Source organism: Salmo salar, chromosome ssa19 (assembly GCF_905237065.1).
Source record: "Salmo salar chromosome ssa19, Ssal_v3.1, whole genome shotgun sequence".
In the NCBI taxonomy this organism is placed as follows: domain Eukaryota; kingdom Metazoa; phylum Chordata; class Actinopteri; order Salmoniformes; family Salmonidae; genus Salmo; species Salmo salar.
Genome location: NC_059460.1, coordinates 3,943,838 through 3,964,438, shown reverse-complemented (window position 1 = coordinate 3,964,438; position 20,601 = coordinate 3,943,838). Strand labels below are relative to the sequence as shown.

Here is a 20,601-nt window from a genome sequence, read left to right as displayed (position 1 = left end):
CCAAAACCCCCCGGAATACATAAATCAAATACCCTACTAAACAAACCACCACCCCGAACCACATAAAACAAATACCCTCTGCCACGTCCTGACCAAACTACAATAACAAATACTCCCTCTACTGGTCAGGACGTGACAGTCTGTTTATCTGTTTTTGTTTCACAATGTTCATTGTTGAAAATGTGGCTTCACATGAACAAGTGCTGACAAAAAATTTCACCTTCTGCACACATTGCTTCAGAAGTGGATACTCTGTGTGACACAAGGCTACAGAAATGGGTAACACCTGATCTTAGTTCACCTTGCAGTGTGTAATTTGCCTGCAGCTCCACTATCTCACTCTATTCCAGTACGGTCAGGACAGAGGCCTGTGATGACTGGGGTCAGAGATTACACTGGCACATGAAAGGGGTTCTCAATGAAGTTGAAAAACTCCTTGTACTCCATGATATCCTTGAATCTTGACTCATACTCCAATTTCAACTCTTCCAACACATGCACAAATGCATCATAGCTAAAATGTTGCAGTATGTCTGGGTATGTGGTGACTGCTCTGAGTTTTGGGAAATTAACAAACTGTTTGTCAGGTACGAACAGTGTGGAGATTTTATTTTGAAATGCTGTGACCACACACAGCATTTGCCCGGAGTTTTAGCTTTCCTTTGGAGCTGGAGATTCACCGTGTTCATGTGGCAGGTGATGTCAGTTATAAAAGCTTTAATATCCACTGTGGATCATCCAGCTCTGGCTCCTCTCCCCTTGTTTGCAAAAAATTCACGGATTTGAGGGAGGAGAGAAAGAAATCTTTTCAAAACTCGCCGTATTCTGTCTGGTATTCCTCCAGCAACTCACTGAATTGCCGGTGACTCAGTGCCCTCGCAATAATAATGTTCACCACGCACACAACTTGCTGAATCACATTCTGTAAGTCACAGTTTTTGAGTTTAGCCACAAGTGCTTCCTGATGAATGATACACTGCTCAAAAAAATAAAGGGAACACTTAAACAACACAATGTAACTCCAAGTCAATCACACTTCTGTGAAATCAAACTGTCCACTTAGGAAGCAACACTGATTGACAATAAATTTCACATGCTGTTGTGCAAATGGAATAGACAACAGGTGGAAATTATAGGCAATTAGCAAGACACCCCCAATAAAGGAGTGGTGCTGCATGTGGTGACCACAGACCACTTCTCAGTTCCTATGCTTCCTGGCTGATGTTTTGGTCACTTTTGAATGCTGGCGGTGCTTTCACTCTAGTGGTAGCATGAGACGGAGTCTACAACCCACACAAATGGCTCAGGTAGTGCAGCTCATCCAGGATGGCACATCAATGCGAGCTGTGGCAAGAAGGTTTGCTGTGTCTGTCAGCGTAGTGTCCAGAGCATGGAGGCACTACCAGGAGACAGGCCAGTACATCAGGAGACGTGGAGGAGGCCGTAGGAGGGCAACAACCCAGCAGCAGGACCGCTACCTCCGCCTTTGTGCAAGGAGGAGCAGGAGGAACACTGCCAGAGCCCTGCAAAATGACCTCCAGCAGGCCACAAATGTGCATGTGTCTGCTCAAACGGTCAGAAACAGACTCCATGAGGGTGGTATGAGGGCCCGACGTCCACAGGTGGGGGTTGTGCTTACAGCCCAACACCGTGCAGGACGTTTGGCATTTGCCAGAGAACACCAAGATTGGCAAATTCGCCACCGGCGCCCTGTGCTCTTCACAGATGAAAGCAGGTTAACACTGAGCACATGTGACAGATGTGACAGAGTCTGGAGACGCCGTGGAGAACGTTCTGCTGCCTGCAACATCCTCCAGCATGACCGATTTGGCGGTGGGTCAGTCATGGTGTGGGGTGGGATTTCTTTGGGGGGCCGCACAGCCCTCCATGTGCTCGCCAGAGGTAGCCTGACTGCCATTAGGTACCGAGATGAGATCCTCAGACCCCTTGTGAGACCATATGCTGGTGCGGTTGGCCCTGGGTTCCTCCTAATGCAAGACAATGCTAGACCTCATGTGGCTGGAGTGTGTCAGCAGTTCCTGCAAGAGGAAGGCATTGATGCTATGGACTGGCCCGCCCGTTCCCCAGACCTGAATCCAATTGAGCACATCTGGGACATCATGTCTCGCTCCATCCACCAACGCCACGTTGCACCACAGACTGTCCAGGAGCGGATGCTTTAGTCCAGGTCTGGGAGGAGATCCCTCAGGGGACCATCCGCCACCTCATCAGGAGCATGCCCAGGCGTTGTAGGGAGGTCATACAGGCACGTGGGGGCCACACACACTACTGAGCCTCATTTTGACTTGTTTTAAGGACATTACATCAAAGTTGGATCAGCCTGTAGTGTGGTTTTCCACTTTAATTTTGAGTGTGACTCCAAATCCAGACCTCCATGGGTTGATAAATTGGATTTCCATTGATTATTTTTGTGTGATTTTGTTGTCAGCACATTCAACTATGTAAAGAAAAAAGTATTTAATAAGATTATTTCATTCATTCAGATCTAGGATGTGTTATTTTAGTGTTCCCTTAATTTTTGTTGAGCAGTGTATAATGAAACGTAACAAATTCGAGAATATGCTCTCTCTTTCTCATCAGGCCCATGAATCCCTTCTCCTTCCCTCGCATGTTTGGGGTGCCGTTAGTGCACACAGATGCCAGATTTGACCTGTCAATATTATTATCAGCAAAAAATGCAACAAGGACTATCAAGATATCCTCTCATAGTGTTTGTCCCTGAAGGGGCAATAAACAGAAATGTTCCTCTCTGAACAACTCATTTTGAGGGAAGCGGACCCAAACACATAATTGGGCAATGTCACTTACATCAGTGCTTTCGTCAAGCGCAATACTAAAACACGGCGCCACGGATATGTCAGTAATCAGTTGCTTACCGATGGCCTCGCTGATGTTGTCTATTCATCTTGTTATGGTCAAGTCTGAGAGTTGCAGTCCCTTAATTTGCTTTAAAATAGCTTCCTTGTTTGTGAAATCAGCATACAATATTTCGGCTGAGGCCTTAAAACATTCTTTGACAATCTCCGCGTCTGTGAAGGTTTGTTTCTCGCGAGTATCCAAGCAATCTCATATGTTGCCTCTGTCGTTTTCTCTGCAACAGTGCTAGATCTGTCCATCACTTGTTGTTGTCCTTTGAGCTGTCCTTTTTGAGTTGTGTTATTTTGTTGTTTCTGAGGTTGCTTTGTGGTGGATATGTTTTGTTGAAGTGGGCATGGTGTGACTGGAAATGTCACTCTAAATTTTCTCGTTTAAAACAATTGACTGCCTTCTGGCAGAGTGAACTAGTCCCATCATGCAGTACAAAAAAATACTTGTCTGTCCATTTCTCTTGGAGTTTTCTGTGTTCTTCTTGAATCGACCATATCCTTCTCTTAGCCACTGGAGCCACATTGGCCACATTAGCTAGCTGCATTTCCCAGCCGCCATCTTCCGGATTTTCCTGGCTCTCCGGTGATTGTTCGTTCATTGATGTCACGTTGTTCTCCAGCTCATCCCCCTCATTTTCATTGTTAATAGATTTACGATTATTTTTTACAGTAAATTGATCCATGTTGACCAGACTGCTAAATTAGCTAGTAGCAAACTGATATGTCTCGTTCGCTGTAGCTGAGCATTTCTAGTTCGGCAAACATTCTATTTCGACCTTTCTGTTCAACAGCTGCACTATACTGCCATCTTTCTGCTGTCCAGGGAACAATAGTTATATTCAATGGACATTTTTTTGAAATTATGGTAAGTGTTTTTATTAAACCTAATGTGGGTTTCACCCGTCCCAGTTATTCATACAGTACCTCAATAACATCCATCCATGTTTCCAGACCAATGATGTCATGTCTATGGTCCAAACCCTTTTGTTAAAATGGCTTGAGGTCAAGGGTCAAACCCAGACCCCATCCCACCAGCCTCCCAGAACACAGCACTAAAGAGCCAGCAGCAGCGTAGCTTCAGAAACAGGACATGTCCAAGGGGGATTCAAATCCAACTAGTATTTCATTAAATGTAGAATTCCATGGAAATTGGCTACATAATAACTGGCAGATGGAATTGAGGGAAGGAGTCTGAGAATGTGCTCTTTTCCTGGGGCCTGCGACCCTGGAAAACTGGGTGGAGAAAGGTCTTCGTTCCCATCTCCCTGTGCCAGGCATTGCTCTTCCGAGGGATGTTGCATTTGAGAAACAGAATTCCACTGTCGGCTGATTTAAAATTCCCATTATTATTGATATGGCCTTGAGATTTTTTGTTCAAGTATCTCATGGTCCCATCAAAGGTAATTTTGTTATCAAATTAAAAGCCATGCTTGAAAACCCATTCTTGACGTGGTGGCAATATCTGTACTGGATGTGGTTATAACACTGTTCTTGGCTATAACAAAGAAGTCCGTCACAGTCAGTCTATCTCTCTCACACACACTGTGATTGGCAACACTTCTTGGCACCATGCTAACATTCAGTGCAGACTAGAGTGACCAAATGTCCCAGATTGTGCGGGACAGTCCCGCATTATGGCCCTTTGTTCCGCATTTGATCAACAAATTCAAACAACAGTCATTTAGAAAAAATAGTTGATTTGTCCCATATTTAAGTCAGACATTCCAGCCTGTCTCTTGGAGTCACTTTGCGGTTAAGACAAGATATATATCATAAGGATGTGGTACTGGTGACATGAATCACTTCTCCAATCATTGTTGACATATGATATTCTGCTCCGCCCAAGACGAGAGGTAGGCCTATCATCAACCAATGGCATTTCTCAAATCCTTTCAGGTTAAATTCCAGCCAAACTTGGAGAGGACAGTTACGACTAACTAGACCTTCTTACAAAAAGTGTGCTTCTGACGAAGAGCTACAGAAGTAGGCATAAGTAAATAGCCATATTAGACTGAAAGAAATAAGGATTTTGTCAAACTTGTGACGATCTCTATGCTCATTCGTTGCTCATTCTACATATTTGCTACTACTTCACTCAATCCCATTTTAAAAGTATCCCTTCCTAACTGTTTTACATTCTCTGAGACCAAACATAAATGTTTCCTTGGCCAAAGATACCCAGATTTTCATAAAACAGTCACGTGGTCTCTCGTTTCTGCATCAACACATTTTGCGCCAGGCAAAAGAGTAGGCTAGGTGCAATTCAATTAGCTTCTTTGGTGCAGCAGTGTAGTGCTGCTGGAGCTCACCGGAGTGTCACTTGGCCACTTCTTACAATGGTGCTATTAACCTCTTGGGGCTAGGTGGGACGCTAGCGTGCCACCCGTGGTGCACTCCATCAACAGCAGGTGCATTTCAAGAGCGGCAAATTTGAATCCAAATAAATGTCAAAATTCAAATTTTTCAAAAATACAACTATTTTACACCATTTGAAAGATAAACATCTTAATCTAACCACGTTTTACGATTTCAAAAAGGTTTTACGGCGAAAGCATAAATTTAGAGTATGTTAGGACAGTACATTTACAAGAGTTGTGTGTAATGTTTTGTCAAGTCAAAGACAGGGTCACCAAAACCATAAAACCAGCTAAAATGATGCACTAACCTTTTACAATCTCCATCAGATGACACTCCTAGGACATTATGTTAGACAATGCATGCATTTTTAGTTCTATCAAGTTCATATTTATATCCAAAAACAGCGTTTTACTATGGCATTGATGTTGAGGAAATCGTTTCCCTCCAATAACCGGCAGTCAAGTCAGCGTCACAAATTAAATAATTAAAATTAGAAAACATTGGTAAAATATTATATTGTCATTTAAAGAATTATAGATTTACATCTCTTGAACGCAATCAACTTGCCAGATTTAAAAATAACCTTACTGGGAAATCACACTTTGCAATAATCTGAGCACTGCGCCCAGAAAAATACGCGTTGCGATACAGACTAGACGTCATGTTGGGGAGATCTAAAATCGAAAATACTATGTAAATAATCCATTACCTTTGATTCTCTTCATCAGATGTCACTTCCAGGTATCACAGGTCCATAACGAATGTAGTTTTGTTCAAAAAAGCTCATCATTTATGTCCAAAAATCTCCGTCTCGTTAGCACATGATGTAAGCCAGCCGGACTTCTCGTCATGAACGAGGGGAAAAAATATATTTCCGTTCGTTCAAACATGTCAAACGTTGTATAGCATAAATCATTAGGGCCTTTTTAACCAGAACATGAATAATATTCAAGGTGGACGAATGCATACTCTTTTATAACGTATTGGAACGAGGGTACCCAACATGAACTCGCGCGCCAGGTGTCTAATGGGACATCATCGTTCCATGGCTCTTGTTCGGTCAGATCTCCCTCCAGAAGACTCAAAATACTTTGTAAAGGCTGGTGACATCTAGTGGAAGCAATAGGAAGTGCCAAAATATTCCTAAACCCCTGTGTTTTTCAATGGGATAGGTTTAAAGTCAATACAACACATCAGGTATCCACTTCCTGTCAGAAAATGTCTCAGGGTTTTGCCTGCCAAATGAGTTCTGTTATACTCACAGACACCATTCAAACAGTTTTGGAAACTTTAGAGTGTTTTCTATCCATATATAATAAGTATATGCATATTCTAGTTACTGGGTAGGATTAGTAACCAGATTAAATCGGGTAAAAAAAAATTATCCAGACGTGCAAATGCTGCCCCCTAGACCCAACAGGTTAAAGCTAGATCAAAGCTGAATCAATGCCTTGGAAGATCACATAATTATTCATTAGTAGTCTACATAACATAACCAAATTTAATAGCATAGTATAACGTTACTATTACAGCAAAAACACCACATAATTTCTTATGGGATTTTAGGATGGTTATCTGAACAGTCACACATTTTTCTCATGCGGCCAAAACTCAAACGCGATCGCCATTAAGCCGAAAGTGATTGGATTTAAACACAATACAGGAAGGCTGTTAGACTAGGCTATAGTTTGTTAACACCATCTGCTCTAATTTGTTCACAAAACAGTAATTCAAGAAGATCGAAATGCATATTCCCATGAAACTGATTAAGATCAAATGACTGCTATGCAGATGCAGTTTGCTTCGCTGTTTCACCGGTAAAACGTGAAGAATTATCATTCACGATTGACAGTGACGGTGGCCTATTTTGAAATTAGATATACCTAAATTGGTGTTTGAGCATAATAAAAACTGAAAATGTTCTTAAGACAATATAAACTCAGCAAAAAAAAGAAACGTCCTCTCACTGTCAACTGCGTTTATTTTCAGCAAACTTAACATGTGTAAATATTTGCATGAACATAACAAGATTCAACAACTGAGACAAACTGAAAAAGTTCCACAGACATGTGACTAACATAAATGGAATAATGTGTCCCTGAACAAAGGGGGGGTCAAAATCAAAAGTGTCTGGTGTGGCCACCAGCTGCATTAAGTACTGCAGTGCATCTCCTCCTCATGGACTGCACCAGATTTGCCAGTTCCTGCTGTGAGATGTTACCCCACTCTTCCACCAAGGCACCTGCAAGTTTCCGGGCATTTCTGGGGGGAATGGCCCTAGCCCTCACCCTCTGATCCAACAAGTCCCAGACGTGCTCAATGGGATTGAGATCTGGGCTCTTCGCTGGCCATGGCAGAACACTAACATTCCTGTCTTGCAGGAAATCACACACAGAACGAACAGTATGGCTGGTGCCATTGTCATGCTGGAGTGTCATGTCAGGATGAGCCTGCTGGAAGGGTACCACATGAGGGAGGAGGATGTCTTACCTGTAATGCACAGCGTTGAGATTTCCTGCAATGACATCAGGCTTAGTCCGATGATACTGTGACACACCGCCCCAGACCATGACGGACCCTCCACCTCCAAATCGATCCCGCTCCAGAGTACAGGCCTCGGTGTAACGCTCATTCCTTTGATGATAAACGCGAATCCGACCATCACCCCTGGTGATACAAAACCGCAACTCTTTAGTGAAGAGCACATTTTGCCTGTCTTGTCTGGTCCAGTGATGGTGTGTTTGTGCCCATAGGCGACGCTGCCTTACAAAAGGCCATCATCTGCTGAGTAAGCTACAATCATATATCTGAATGAGTGTTTTGAAAATGTGCCTTGAAATAGTGTGATTTATGGCGTATACCCAGACTATACCCATAATGCTGATTGTAGTACTTTGATTTCAACCTGTGGCGATGCCAATTTACCAAATGCTTTTCAACTATTACTGGTTTTAAGTACCTTGGACATGTTTTGATATATGTATAAGTAAAGCTATTCTCACTGAACATGCACATCTAAACTTTCTTTATTTTTGCCTCTCTCTTTTCCCCTTCCCTCATTCCTCCCTCTTGTAGCGTGTAACTGCAACCTGCACGCCCGGCGCTGCCGCTTCAACATGGAGCTGTACAAGCTGTCAGGGAGAAAGAGTGGAGGCGTCTGCATGAACTGTCGCCACAACATGGCTGGACGCCACTGCCACTACTGCAAGGAAGGCTTCTACCGGGACATGGCCAAGCCCATCACACACCGCCGCGCCTGCAAAGGTATGGAGAATACTCTATCTCTCAGAACAGTGTTTATAGTGTAAATGGTCCTTTTCAATTCAGTCGATTCAGGAGATTAATTTACATGTTTTATTTAAAATTGGTATTTATTTACATCAATTGATGTATCACAGTTATAACAGGATTAGTAAAACTATTCTAAGAAGTAGGCTGGCAACCTCACTTCCAACTCATTGGCTCTTTCCACTCTCCTAGGGTAAAAACAAATTAATACCAAGCCTCCTTAAGTAAATCATTTAAATCTGTCACAGAAGCTGTTCTCCTGAAAACCCACATAAAAAATATTCCACTGGACCACAAGTGTTACGTGCCTCCAAGTAGGAGGGAGGTGCAGGAATCAGGAGCAGGAGAGCAAGGAAGTCCCAGTGGCACAAATGTTTATTAAAGGAGTCCCAACTCAACAACAACATGAGGGGAAACATGCTCAAAGGAAGTCGCCAAACACAGGGAAAGTAACGCAACACACGGAGGAGAAACCTCTACTCCTTTACAATCTCTAAATGGTAACACTACTGAATGAAAAGAAAACCCCATGGTGCAGACACGCACCCCTAACATAGTACACATATAAACAATCCCTTACAAAGACTAGCAGGCAGCGGAGGTAAATAAACCCACAGAAATCAACTAAATAAAACTCAGGTGTGACAAAACAGACAGACACAAACGAAAAGGAAAATTGGATCGGTGGCAGCTAGTAGGCCGGCGACGACGACCGCCGAGCACCGCCTGAACAGGGAGAGGAGCCACCTTCGGTGGAAGTTGTGACAACAAGCCACATTAAATTAGCAGCCGATTGAGTTATTTCTCGTGGAAAAAGTGGTGTTTGAATTGTGGAATGTTTAGAATTTGCAAATTTTTACACTAAGAGCTTTTTATCATTTCAAGAACACCAGTTTCCTGCCCTTGTAGCTTGGGGAAATGTGAAAATCAATAGAAGAGGGAGCTGCCATTTTTTCTTGATTCCGTAGATTAGAGTGAGAAGTTAAAGGAATACTTACAGAGAACTCAAAACAGCGTGGATGGTGAGAACTACCAACACTCCCAGCTGTGAAGGGCTTTTGTTGGAGATTCATTTACATTTTAGAAGACGCTCTTATCCAGAGCGACTTACAGTAGTGAATACATACATTTCACGCATTTATTATAATTTATATTTTTTTTTGTACTGGCCCCTTGTGGGAATCGAACCCACAACCCTGCACACACCGCGCTGGCGTTGCAAACACCATGCTCTACCAACTGAGCCACAGGGAAGCTGTGGTGGGAATCTCCCCTCATTGGCTCCTGGTCAGTTTTCCACTCCTGGGCCGACCCAAACCTGAGGTGATGACCCAAGTAACTATAAACGAAATCAATATTAAATACATTTTCATTATACTGTACAGTACAACAGTGCCACAACAGTGATTTTTTGGGAGGGCATACCCATGCCATTTGTCCACTCACAGAGCAATTGACCATAGCACAAGGTAGCTATGACTCAGCTGTAACGAAACGTATGTCCTTGTTGCCAATGCAAGACACATCACACACACACACGCAACCCGTGCCTGGGAGTGCTGCAGTGCTCGGGCCCTGGAGGCTGTGCGATCTGTTTTTATCAAAGCGGAGCAGTGCGCAGCAGGTCAGACCCGCTCAGCGGTAAAAACTTTATCTCGCTCCCCTCGGAAGGCCAGATGTGACGGAAATTAAAGTTCCTGTGGAAACGACCCTCAACCTGGGCGGCTGGTACCATGATTGATCAGACCAATCCCAGACCTTTTTTTAGGACCTGTCTCTTTCCCTTTCTCTCCTCCTCTCTCACTTTCTCTCCCTCTCGCGAGGACCAAGTCTCTTCTCATCTATTCTCTACTTCTCTCTGATCCTCTGATTCCTTCTAGCTTTTTTTCTGCCACAGTGTTTTATATATTTGTCCACATGTGACAGGGCCAGGATAATGGTCAGGGGTTAAAATATGATCGGTGTCATGTCTGAAGTGGAGTAATGGCAATAAAATACAGGTGTTTCAAAAAAATACAAATAAAATGTTTTTACTTTATTTAACTAGGCACGTCAGTTAAGAACAAATACTTATTTACAATAACAGCCCAGGAACAGTGGGTTAACTGCCTTGTTCAGGAGCAGAACAACAGATTTTTACCTTGAAAGCTGGGGGATTCAATCTAGCAACCTTTCGGTTACTGGCCCAACACTCTAACCACTAGGCTACCTGCCACCCCAATGTTTAACGGAAGTGAGGAATGGGCGGGTGGGTCTTGAGGGTTGGGGGGCGGTATGTCTGCCTGCTTCCAATCAGACCTCCTTTGTGGACAAGTGTCCATGTCGGACCTGCAGTGTGTGTGTGTGTGTGTGTGTGTGTGTGTGTGTGTGTGTGTGTGTGTGTGTGTGTGTGTGTGCTAATGTGTGCGTGTGTGTCCGCGTGCTTGAGTGAGTGTCCAACACACACTCTTTAAGGATCGCCAGTTTAATGGACAGGCCAGACTCTGATGGAGGGTCAAGTGGCAGCGTCTCTCCCATCTGCTCCCAGTTACATCCTGGTGCTTAGGTAACACACACACAGGTCCCAACCCCCCATCCGCAGTGCCTCTCCATGGGGTTCTCAGCTCCTGCACGCCGGGGCACGCCGGGGCAGCTGCTGCTGCCACTCTCAATCCACGGCTTTATGCTGCTACGTGCATAAAAACAGCCAGCAAATTAAAGAAACTTGCAGGCCATCACCGGTGCGACTGTAACCAGTCTTACCTATGAGGTCTTCAATGTCAGCACTTTATGTGCCTCTTAACATGTAATTTTGGCATCTATGTTGACTAGAATTAATGGAATTCAAATTCAGACCGTTGAGTACGCCAGCAGCACTTCAACAGAATGCCACAAATAGACTTTATACTGAATGTATTGAGACCTCCAAATAGCTTCTGAAGTGGAGCTAAATAATTTTTATAGAATAACTTTGTAGAAAGGGAATTAGGAAATCCAAGATGTGTCATTCCAATACCAAAATACCCATGCCTATCAGGTTTCAGGTATGACCCAGATGCAGACAGTGTCGAAAGAAACAAAAGTGTATTTCTAATGCAGGGGCGGGCAAACGACAGTTCAAAGGCAGGCAGGGGTCTGTAATGCAGAGAAGGAGCAAAGGGTCCAGAACCGCAGGCAGTCTCAAGGGGTCAATAATCCAGTCAGGTGGGGTAAGGTATAGAACGGCAGGCAGGCTCAGGGTCAGGGCAGACAGAACGGTCAAAACCGGGAAGGACTAAAAAACAGGTGCAAGAACAAACAGGAGCAGGGGAACAAATGCTGGTAGGTTTCACGAAACAAAACGAACTGGCAACAGTCAAACAGAGAACACAGGTATAAATACACAGGGGATAATGGGGAAGATGGGTGACACCTGGAGGGGGTGGGTTGAGACAAGCACAAAGATGTCTACAGAGCAAACAGCCCAATTAGAAAAAGTGAAATACTTGGACCCCTTTAAAAGGACGTTGTACTTACTTACCCACACACACTCGCACTGTTTGCTCAAACACACGCATACTCACAAACTTGCATACGCACACGCGCACACACACACACACACACACACACACACACACACACACACACACACACACACACACACACACACACCTGAGCGCTACTGATCCATTCAGAGTTCAAGAGTGGGCAAACGTCCTTCAGTCACACAGACTTGAAAAGTCATCAACATCTAAGGACATTTTTACTGCTTTCTAACTGGCCCAAGCCCCTGCATACAACTTTAGAAAGACAGTGTGGGGACGGTGAAGAGTGGCCGGCGGGAGGCGAGGGGATGCCTCTCCAAAAACACCATCCTGGCACTCATCTGTTGTTTTCTGAGCAAAGACTGTTCACACACAATATGGAACAGTAGATTTACAGAGTACTCTAATCCTGTTTTAAAGAGGTTACATGGATAGAACACACATAAATGTACATTATAGCAACATATTTTACTTTAAATGAGGTGTTACGTATGACTCATAAACGTGTAGCTAAATATGTTTTGATTGTACCCATATAAGACCATCATATTCTGACATCTCCTTCATTTCGTTCTGATTTAGTAACACTAAGTTTGGTACCAGTTGCCTTTGTCATTAGAAAATCAGTGAGACAATGGATTGGTCTAGACATGCAGGTATCATCCAGACGGGAACAGACTTTACCAGACAGATCAAATGACGAAACGTTTACACTTCTGTCCCCCCCATTTAGAACAGCAAACCAGTTTGTACATGATTTGCTATATTTCTTTTATAAACTACTAGATTATTATAGTCCCTCCAGTTGGATTGTAGAGCATTGCTATCATGCATAGAGAAGTGTTGTGATATGAAATCAGAGGCGTTCTACGTGTTGTTCTTCTACCTATGGCCACGGGCTCCAAAACAATGACTTTTTACTGGACTCATCAGCTCTGTTTCATTATTAACACGTCTGAAGGGGCACCAATCCCAGGGATGCCCAAAAGTCCCAAACAGAGATGGAGGCCCCGTCCGCACTGCACCTAGACACAGGAACAAGTTCGGAGAGTTTGGCAGTAGAGAAGTCACATGGTAGACATGGAACGAAACAGGAACTAAGTCGTACCAGAAGTACCTTGAGTCCGGACCCATATTTGACTTTCAACCTCCCCGTGCCTCACCCCACTCAATACAGACTAACACTGTACTACAAACCCTGCCAACCCACAGCTATTCAAAGCCTTCCGTGAGTTTGGAGCCGGGTCAGGTGGTGGGGATTTTGCACGGAATGTGAGCTATTAGATTTACGGAGCAAACGAAGAACTGTGTCTGAAGAACAGAGCACTACCCCCCCCCACCCGACCACACCCTCCCTCATTACCAGCTCACATGGTACAGACTTCCTCCACCTCCCCACCCCCCTCCCAAATCAACAGGTTGTAGACTCCTTACTCCTCATTGACGGCAAAATGAGCAGCATAAATAAACAGATTCATACTAAGGGGAACAACAAAGCAAGGCCCTGAAGAAAACTCCTGTTATCAGCTGCCATTCCTTGGCAGGCCCTATCAGAGACTGTTTGGTTACTGGGTTTTCCCCAAATGATTGTTAAGCCATTTCTTGTTGTTTTTATGAAAGCGAGAGGACAAATACCAGCTATCACATTACGGTTAAAGGGATACTTCGGGATTTTTGCAATGATGCCCGTTAACTACTTCCCCAGAGTGTGATGAACTTGTGGATAGCATTTTTATGTCTCTGTGTCCAGTATGATAGAAGTTAGTTGGTAGCATGCTAGCTAACGCTAGTTAGCAACTTCCTTCAAACTGCACACCCAGACATAAAAATAGTATCCACAAGTTCTGACTCTGTGGAAGTAGATAAAGGACCTCATTGCCAAAATCACAAAGTATCCCTTTAAGTAAGGCAGTTTGCTTTGGCCATTTTGCAACTCAGCGAATGTGTTTTCTACCTAATTAAGTAGGGGAAAAGAGGCTTCCTCCCCTATCATTTCAAAGTTTTTGGGCCAAAAGCTATTCTCGATGCCAGAACTGATCGACAAGATAAAATGTACCATTTCATTATTAAATCATGGGGACAGAGTTGGGATATTCAAGTTTATGTTTTTATGTGTCAGGATAGGTCACGTCTGTGAAATTGGATCAGTGTAAAGTGTAATGGTGATACTTGATAGTGTGTTGATGGAGAGGTTAATCTTCCGATAGTGTGTGTGTGTGTGTGTGTGTGTGTGTGTGTGTGTGTGTGTGTGTGTGTGTGTGTCAACGACGGCACTGTGCTACACCCCTCCCTCCCCAACCCACCTATATTGCTATATTGGAGGTGGCTCCGGTTCTGGCCTACTGCCCTCCAGACCGTAGACAGACTTGCTTGGCTTTGGACAGTAGGCAGACTCCTTCGGTTCCAGGTCGTAGGCCGACTCCTTCGGTCCCGGGCTGTAGGCCGACTCATTACATTCACAGTTAATTAATTCTATTTTGGGATCGTAGCCAGACTCACCCGGTTCTGGGTCACAGGCAGATTCCCTCAGTCCCGGGTCGCAGGCCGACCCCCTTGGTTCCGGGTCACAGTTAAACCCCTTCGGTTCTGGGTCACAAACAGACCCCTTCGGTTCCGGGCAGACGGGCCACTCTGGCAGCTCCGGGCAGACGGGCCACTCTGGCAGCTCCGGGCAGACAGGCCACTCTGGCAGCTCCGGGCAGACGGGCCACTCTGGCAGCTCCGGGCAGACGGGCCACTCTGGCAGCTCCGGGCAGACGGGCCACTCTGGCAGCTCCAGGCAGACGGGCCACTCTGGCAGCTCCGGACTAGCGGGCGGCTCTGGCAGCTCCGGACTAGCGGGCGGCTCTGGCAGCTCCGGACTGGCGGGCGGCTCTGGCGACTCCTGACTGGCGGTCGGCTCTGGCGGCACCAGACTGGCGAGGCTGGGCTGACGCACTAGATGCCTGATGCGTGAGGCTGGTACAGGATGTGCCAGTCTAGGCACATGCACCTTAGGGCTAGTGCGGGGAGCGGGAACAGGCTGAACAGGACTAGGCTGACTCTTGAGAAGCTTGGTCCGGGTTGCTGGTACTGGTCGTGCCAGACTGAGGGTACTCACTTCCGGGATACTACGAGAAGCAGGTACCGGAAAGACTGGGCCATGGAGGCGCACAGGTGACCGTGATCGCACCGCCTGCACAACCCGTCCTGGCTGGATGGAACTCGTAGCCCTGCACGAGCGAGGTGCTGGTACAGGGCGGACTGGGCTGTGCGTGCGTATGGGCGAGATAGTGCGCACCTCGGCGAAACACGGCGCTCTCCATTTCTTCGCTCCTTCCTGCACTCACGGGTAGCTGGCTTATGGCTCTTCCTACGCCCAGCCAAACTACCCGTGTGCCCCCCCCCGAAATATTTCTTGGGGGTGCCTCTCCGGCTTCCTCACCAGCACGTTCATTGCTTCATAACTCCGCCTCTCAGCCTTCGCATCCTCAATCTCCTCCCGTGGGCGACAGTATTCCCCAGCCTGATGCCAACGTCCAGCCCCGTCCAGAATCTCCTCCCAAGTCCATTCATCAGCATAGTCCATATACTCAACCTGCCGCTCCTTTCTCCGCTGCTTGGTCCTGTTGTGGTGGGTAGTTCTGGCACAGAGTTTGTTGGGTTGTACAGACCAAAACGCAGCTGGGATGTGAATGCTCATCTTATTATTTAATTGAATAAAGAGAACACGGAGAAAAAACAAGAAAACGAATAAAGACTAGTGACAGTTTTACAGGCAGAATAAACGCAGTGCAAAATACAACTACCCACAACCTACCAAACAAACACACACCTACTTATAGGACTCCCAATCAGAGGCAACTAGAAACACCTGCCTCCAATTGAGAGTCCAGCACCCAAAACTACACATAGAAAAACAAACCTAGAACCTATACCAAAACTAACACACCCCACTACACCACACAAAAAAACCCCACAATACAAAACAAATATACCTCTGCCACGTCCTGACCAAATATAATACAAATAATACCTAAATATTGGTCAGGACGTGACAGGACCATGTTATCTCTCACCCTCTCCCTTTCACTGTTCCTCCCCTCTGTGTGTCTCTGTCTTTATTCTACTTTTTCTTTCCTCTCTTTCTTTCTATCTCTTCTCTCGCTCTCAATTTTAACAAACCATTTTTCTCTTTCTCTCTCTCACACTCTTTCCACTTTCTCTGTATTTGTCCCTCTCCCCTGTTCTGCTTCTCTCTCTCTCTCTCTCTCTCTCTCTCTCTCTCTCTCTCTCGCTCTCTCTCTCTTCTCCTCTGTCTCCTCTCTGTCACCTTGTAAAGAGCTCTTGGAAGAGAAGAGTTGACCGACAAGCCGAGTCTTGTATTCTGCAGCTTTGTAGACGTAAAAAGCCCTCTATTGCTCAATGTGCATTGGATGGCCAGAGCGTACCATAAAGGACAGAGGGACTGGGACTCTTTCTGGCTGGCGTATTGCTGTTGGCACTCAGCGGGCGGCGGGCGGATTTTCGGGAAGCGATGAAACGGCAGAGTGGGTGTGTGTGTCATAGTGTTTCACACACACAGGCACCAGCGTAGCACTTGAGAGACTAGACAAATGGAGGCTTTTCTTCCCTGTCCACACAAACATATGCAAACACACACAAAAACACATATATGCACTTGCACACACAAACACACCTTTGCAGGGTATTGCCAGGTCCCAAAACCTGGAGGCGACAGTGGCAGGGTAGCCCAAGTGACCAGAAGTAATCTCAGACCTAAGTATCTGGAGGATAGAGGAAATAGACTAGAGGGACACTCAGTCCCGTTGCATCTGGAATACTATGGCAGATGATGATTAATAACCTCTTACATCTAGACGTTCCGCTAGCGGAACACCTGCTCCAATATCCAATGATGGGTGTGGCGCGAAATACAAACTCCTCTAAAATCCGAAAACTTCAATTTTTCAAACATATGACTATTTTACAGCATTTTAAAGACAAGACTCTCGTTAATCTAACCACACTGTCCGATTTCAAAAAGGCTTTACAGCGAAAGCAAAACATTCGATTATGTCAGCAGAGTACCCAGCCAGAAATAAGCAGACACCCATTTTTCAAGCTAGCATATAATGTCACAAAAACCAAAACCACAGCTAAATGCAGCACTAACCTTTGATGATCTTCATCAGATGACAACCCTAGGATATTATGTTACACAATGCATGCATGTTTTGTTCAATCAAGTTCATATTTATATCAAAAAACAGCTTTTTTACATTAGCATATGACGTACACAGCATACCCCCCGCAAACATCCGGTGAATTTACTAAATTACTCACGATAAACGTTCACAAAAAACATAACAATTATTTTAAGAATTATAGATACAGAACTCCTCTATGCACTCGATATGTCCGATTTTAAAATAGCTTTTCGGTGAAAGCACATTTTGCAATATTCTCAGTAGATAGCCCAGCCATCACGGCTAGCCATTTAGACACCGACCAAGTTTAGCCCTGACCAAACTCCGATTTACTATTACAAAAGTTTGATTACCTTTGGTGGTCTTCGTCAGAATGCACTCCCAGGGCTGCTACTTCAATAACAAATGTTGGTTTGGTTCAAAATAATCCATCGTTATATCCAAATAGCGGCGTTTTGTTCGTGCGTTCAAGACACTATCCGAAGTGTAAATAAGGGTCACGAGCATGGCGCAATTCGTGACAAAAGATTTCTAAATATTCCATTACCGTACTTCAAAGCATGTCAACCGCTGTTTAAAATCCATTTTTATGCCATTTTTCTCGTAAAAAAGCGATAATATTCCGACCGGGAATCTGCGTTTAGGTAAACAGACGAAAGAAAACAAGGCATGGGGTCAACGCGGGCACACGCCTGAGTCTCACAGTACTGTAACCAGCCACTACCCAAACGCGCTACTTTTTTTCAGCCAGAGCCTGCAAAGCCACGATTCAGCTTTTTGCCGCCTTCTGAGAGCCCATGGGAGCCGTAGGAAGTGTCACGTAACAGCAGAGATCCTCTGTAATAGAGATAATCAAGAAGGGCAAGAAATTGTCAGACATGGCACTTCCTGCATGGAATCTTCTCAGGTTTTGGCCTGCCAAATGAGTTCTGTTATACTCACAGACACCATTCAAACAGTTTTAGAAAGTTTGGAGTGTTTTCTATCCAAAGCTAATAATTATATGCATATTCTAGTTTCTGGGCAGGAGTAATAATCAGATTAAATCGGGTACGTTTTTTATCCGGCTGTGAAAATACTGCCCCCTAGCCATAACAGGTTAACTACAGAGCCTATTCATGAAAGTGTTGAAAATGCCATCGTGTTTTTGTCGAGTCACAAATAAACCTTGAAATTGACAATGAACATCTGTGTGACAAACCATTGATTGTTTCTCAAAATGCCACATCTAACCACCCGCCCCCCTTGCCTTCTCTCTCCCTCCCACCTTTTCCCCCTCTCCCTCCCTCTCTCCAGCCTGTGACTGCCACCCGGTGGGTGCGGCAGGGAAGACATGTAACCAGACGACGGGCCAGTGCCCCTGTAAGGACGGCGTGACGGGCATCACCTGTAACCGCTGTGCCAAGGGCTACCAGCAGAGCCGCTCGCCCGTGGCCCCCTGCATCAGTGAGTAGATCACATGCACACACACTCATAGCTTGCAGGTCACCCTCGCATACACTCGCAGGTCACATGTTCACTCATAGCTCTCGTAGCTCACACATACATACACACACAAGCACACACATAGGTTTCACAATTATGGGTCACACTCACAAGTCACACACTCACAAGTCACACTCACACAAACTGCTTGCATATACTCACAGCCACATACACACAGGGCCACTGATTGCAAAAACAGTACTTCCACTGATGACTGAAGTAAATATGTGCTTCTGTTAAGTGCATGTCAATGCCTTTATGACACAGGGGAGGCCCCAAAGCAGGAACACATTCTCATGAGTGAAGCGTCATGTATTGATGAACCATCTTTCAAAAACATCCATTATGGTGTGCATGATTGTTGTGAGTGGCTCTGTGTGTGTAACATAATGGGAAAACCATGAAGCAAGTACCAATTAGAGCCACACATGTAATATGGCAGGTACACCTGTTTCATTCCCGGTCTTATTTCTATAGCCAGATAACACCATTGCCTGTGTTTGAAAGAGAATGTCAGAGTTTTCAATGCCTTTTGCAGCAATTGTTAAAAAAAGGATTAATTAGACAATAACCCAGAAACATTTGCTCACTCTTTGGCCGGGTTGTAAAAGAGAATGTGTTCTCAGTTACCCTGCCCTGGTGAAACAAAGGTAGGGATAGAGCGGTTCCAAGCTGGCATCAGTCACACATATGAAGGCAGATCATGGTGGTCTGGTCTGTTCTGGTGTAGATCAGTGCTACTCTGAGACCCCAGTACTTGTTTACCGTTCAGGCTTTAGTACAGTCACGTGTGTGTGTTTGTGTGTGCACTTGCGTGCGCGTGCTCTGTGAGTGAGTGTGTGTTTGTATGTATGAATTGGATCACTAGTCCACCACCTGCGGGCTGGAGGAATAGAGGGTAGCTTTCCATCGTGCTCTGCCATGTGGTTTGGCACAATGACATACACACACGCGCACACACACACACACACACACACACACACACACACACACACACACACACACACACACACACACACACACACACACACACACACACACACACACACACACACACACACACACACACACCAGGCTTGTGTAACCCTGAACCAGCCACAACAGACCATGCTGTACCACGCTGTGCCATGCCAAGCTACGCTGTACCACGTCGTGCCACATGGTGCTGTGTTGTTGGTTTCACATTGGTGTTACAGAGCAGATGGTGGAGGGCAAAAAGGAGAAAACAATGGTGGTTACGGCCAACTAACCAACCATACACTTTCCAGGGCCACTGAAGACACCCAATGAGGAGAGAGTGTTTATTGGCCTCAGTGTGTGTGTGTCTGTCAGCGCATGCAAGGCATCTCTTCCCAAAACGCCTTCCATTTTGTTGGTACTATCCATCCGTACCCGGTCAAGCCCTTCTGCCCCCTAACACAGTAAGACACAGAGACCAGGACTGCTAATGCCCAATTAATATGATACCACTGCCCCTCATCTCAATATCCCTTTTTCATCTGAATATCTGCCCCTCAACCCTTCACCTTCAGAGGACACGCCCACAGCTTGCCGTGCCTTTGACCAGCTGTTCTCCTCTCCTCTCTGCCTTTACCAAGCACTCCAAAGCTCAATGCCCTATTTGTTTTTCTTCGTGGGGGTGCCCATCATTTCAAAGCGTGACAACTGCCACTTGCCTCTCAAAACACTTTCCAACGAAGCCCCCTGTCTGTTTGTTTGACTCCAACCCAGTTCATCGTCCCTCTAACTCCAGAGTCGAAAGGCAAGTCTCTCTGGGTGCACGCTAACAATGCTAAGCCAGCATCCAATTAGCCTTTTGTTATCACTGAGGCAGTGGATTTGTTGTTAGCATTAGCCTTTTTTTGCGTAGTATTAGCATTTGTATTGAAT

General features: G+C 45.3%; 1 protein-coding gene across 3 annotated transcripts in view; it reads left to right on the top strand.

The window, feature by feature from the left end:
• LOC106578325 (netrin-3) overlaps window positions 1–20,601 on the top strand; it is a 104,062-nt gene that overhangs the window by 75,367 nt on the left and 8,094 nt on the right. For all 3 annotated transcript variants that reach the window (XM_014157016.2, XM_014157011.2, XM_014157012.2), the window contains exons 3-4: window positions 8,322–8,510; window positions 18,523–18,672. In XM_014157016.2, coding sequence (XP_014012491.2) covers window positions 8,322–8,510; window positions 18,523–18,672 — 339 coding nt within the window. The remainder of the gene's footprint in view (window positions 1–8,321; window positions 8,511–18,522; window positions 18,673–20,601) is intronic.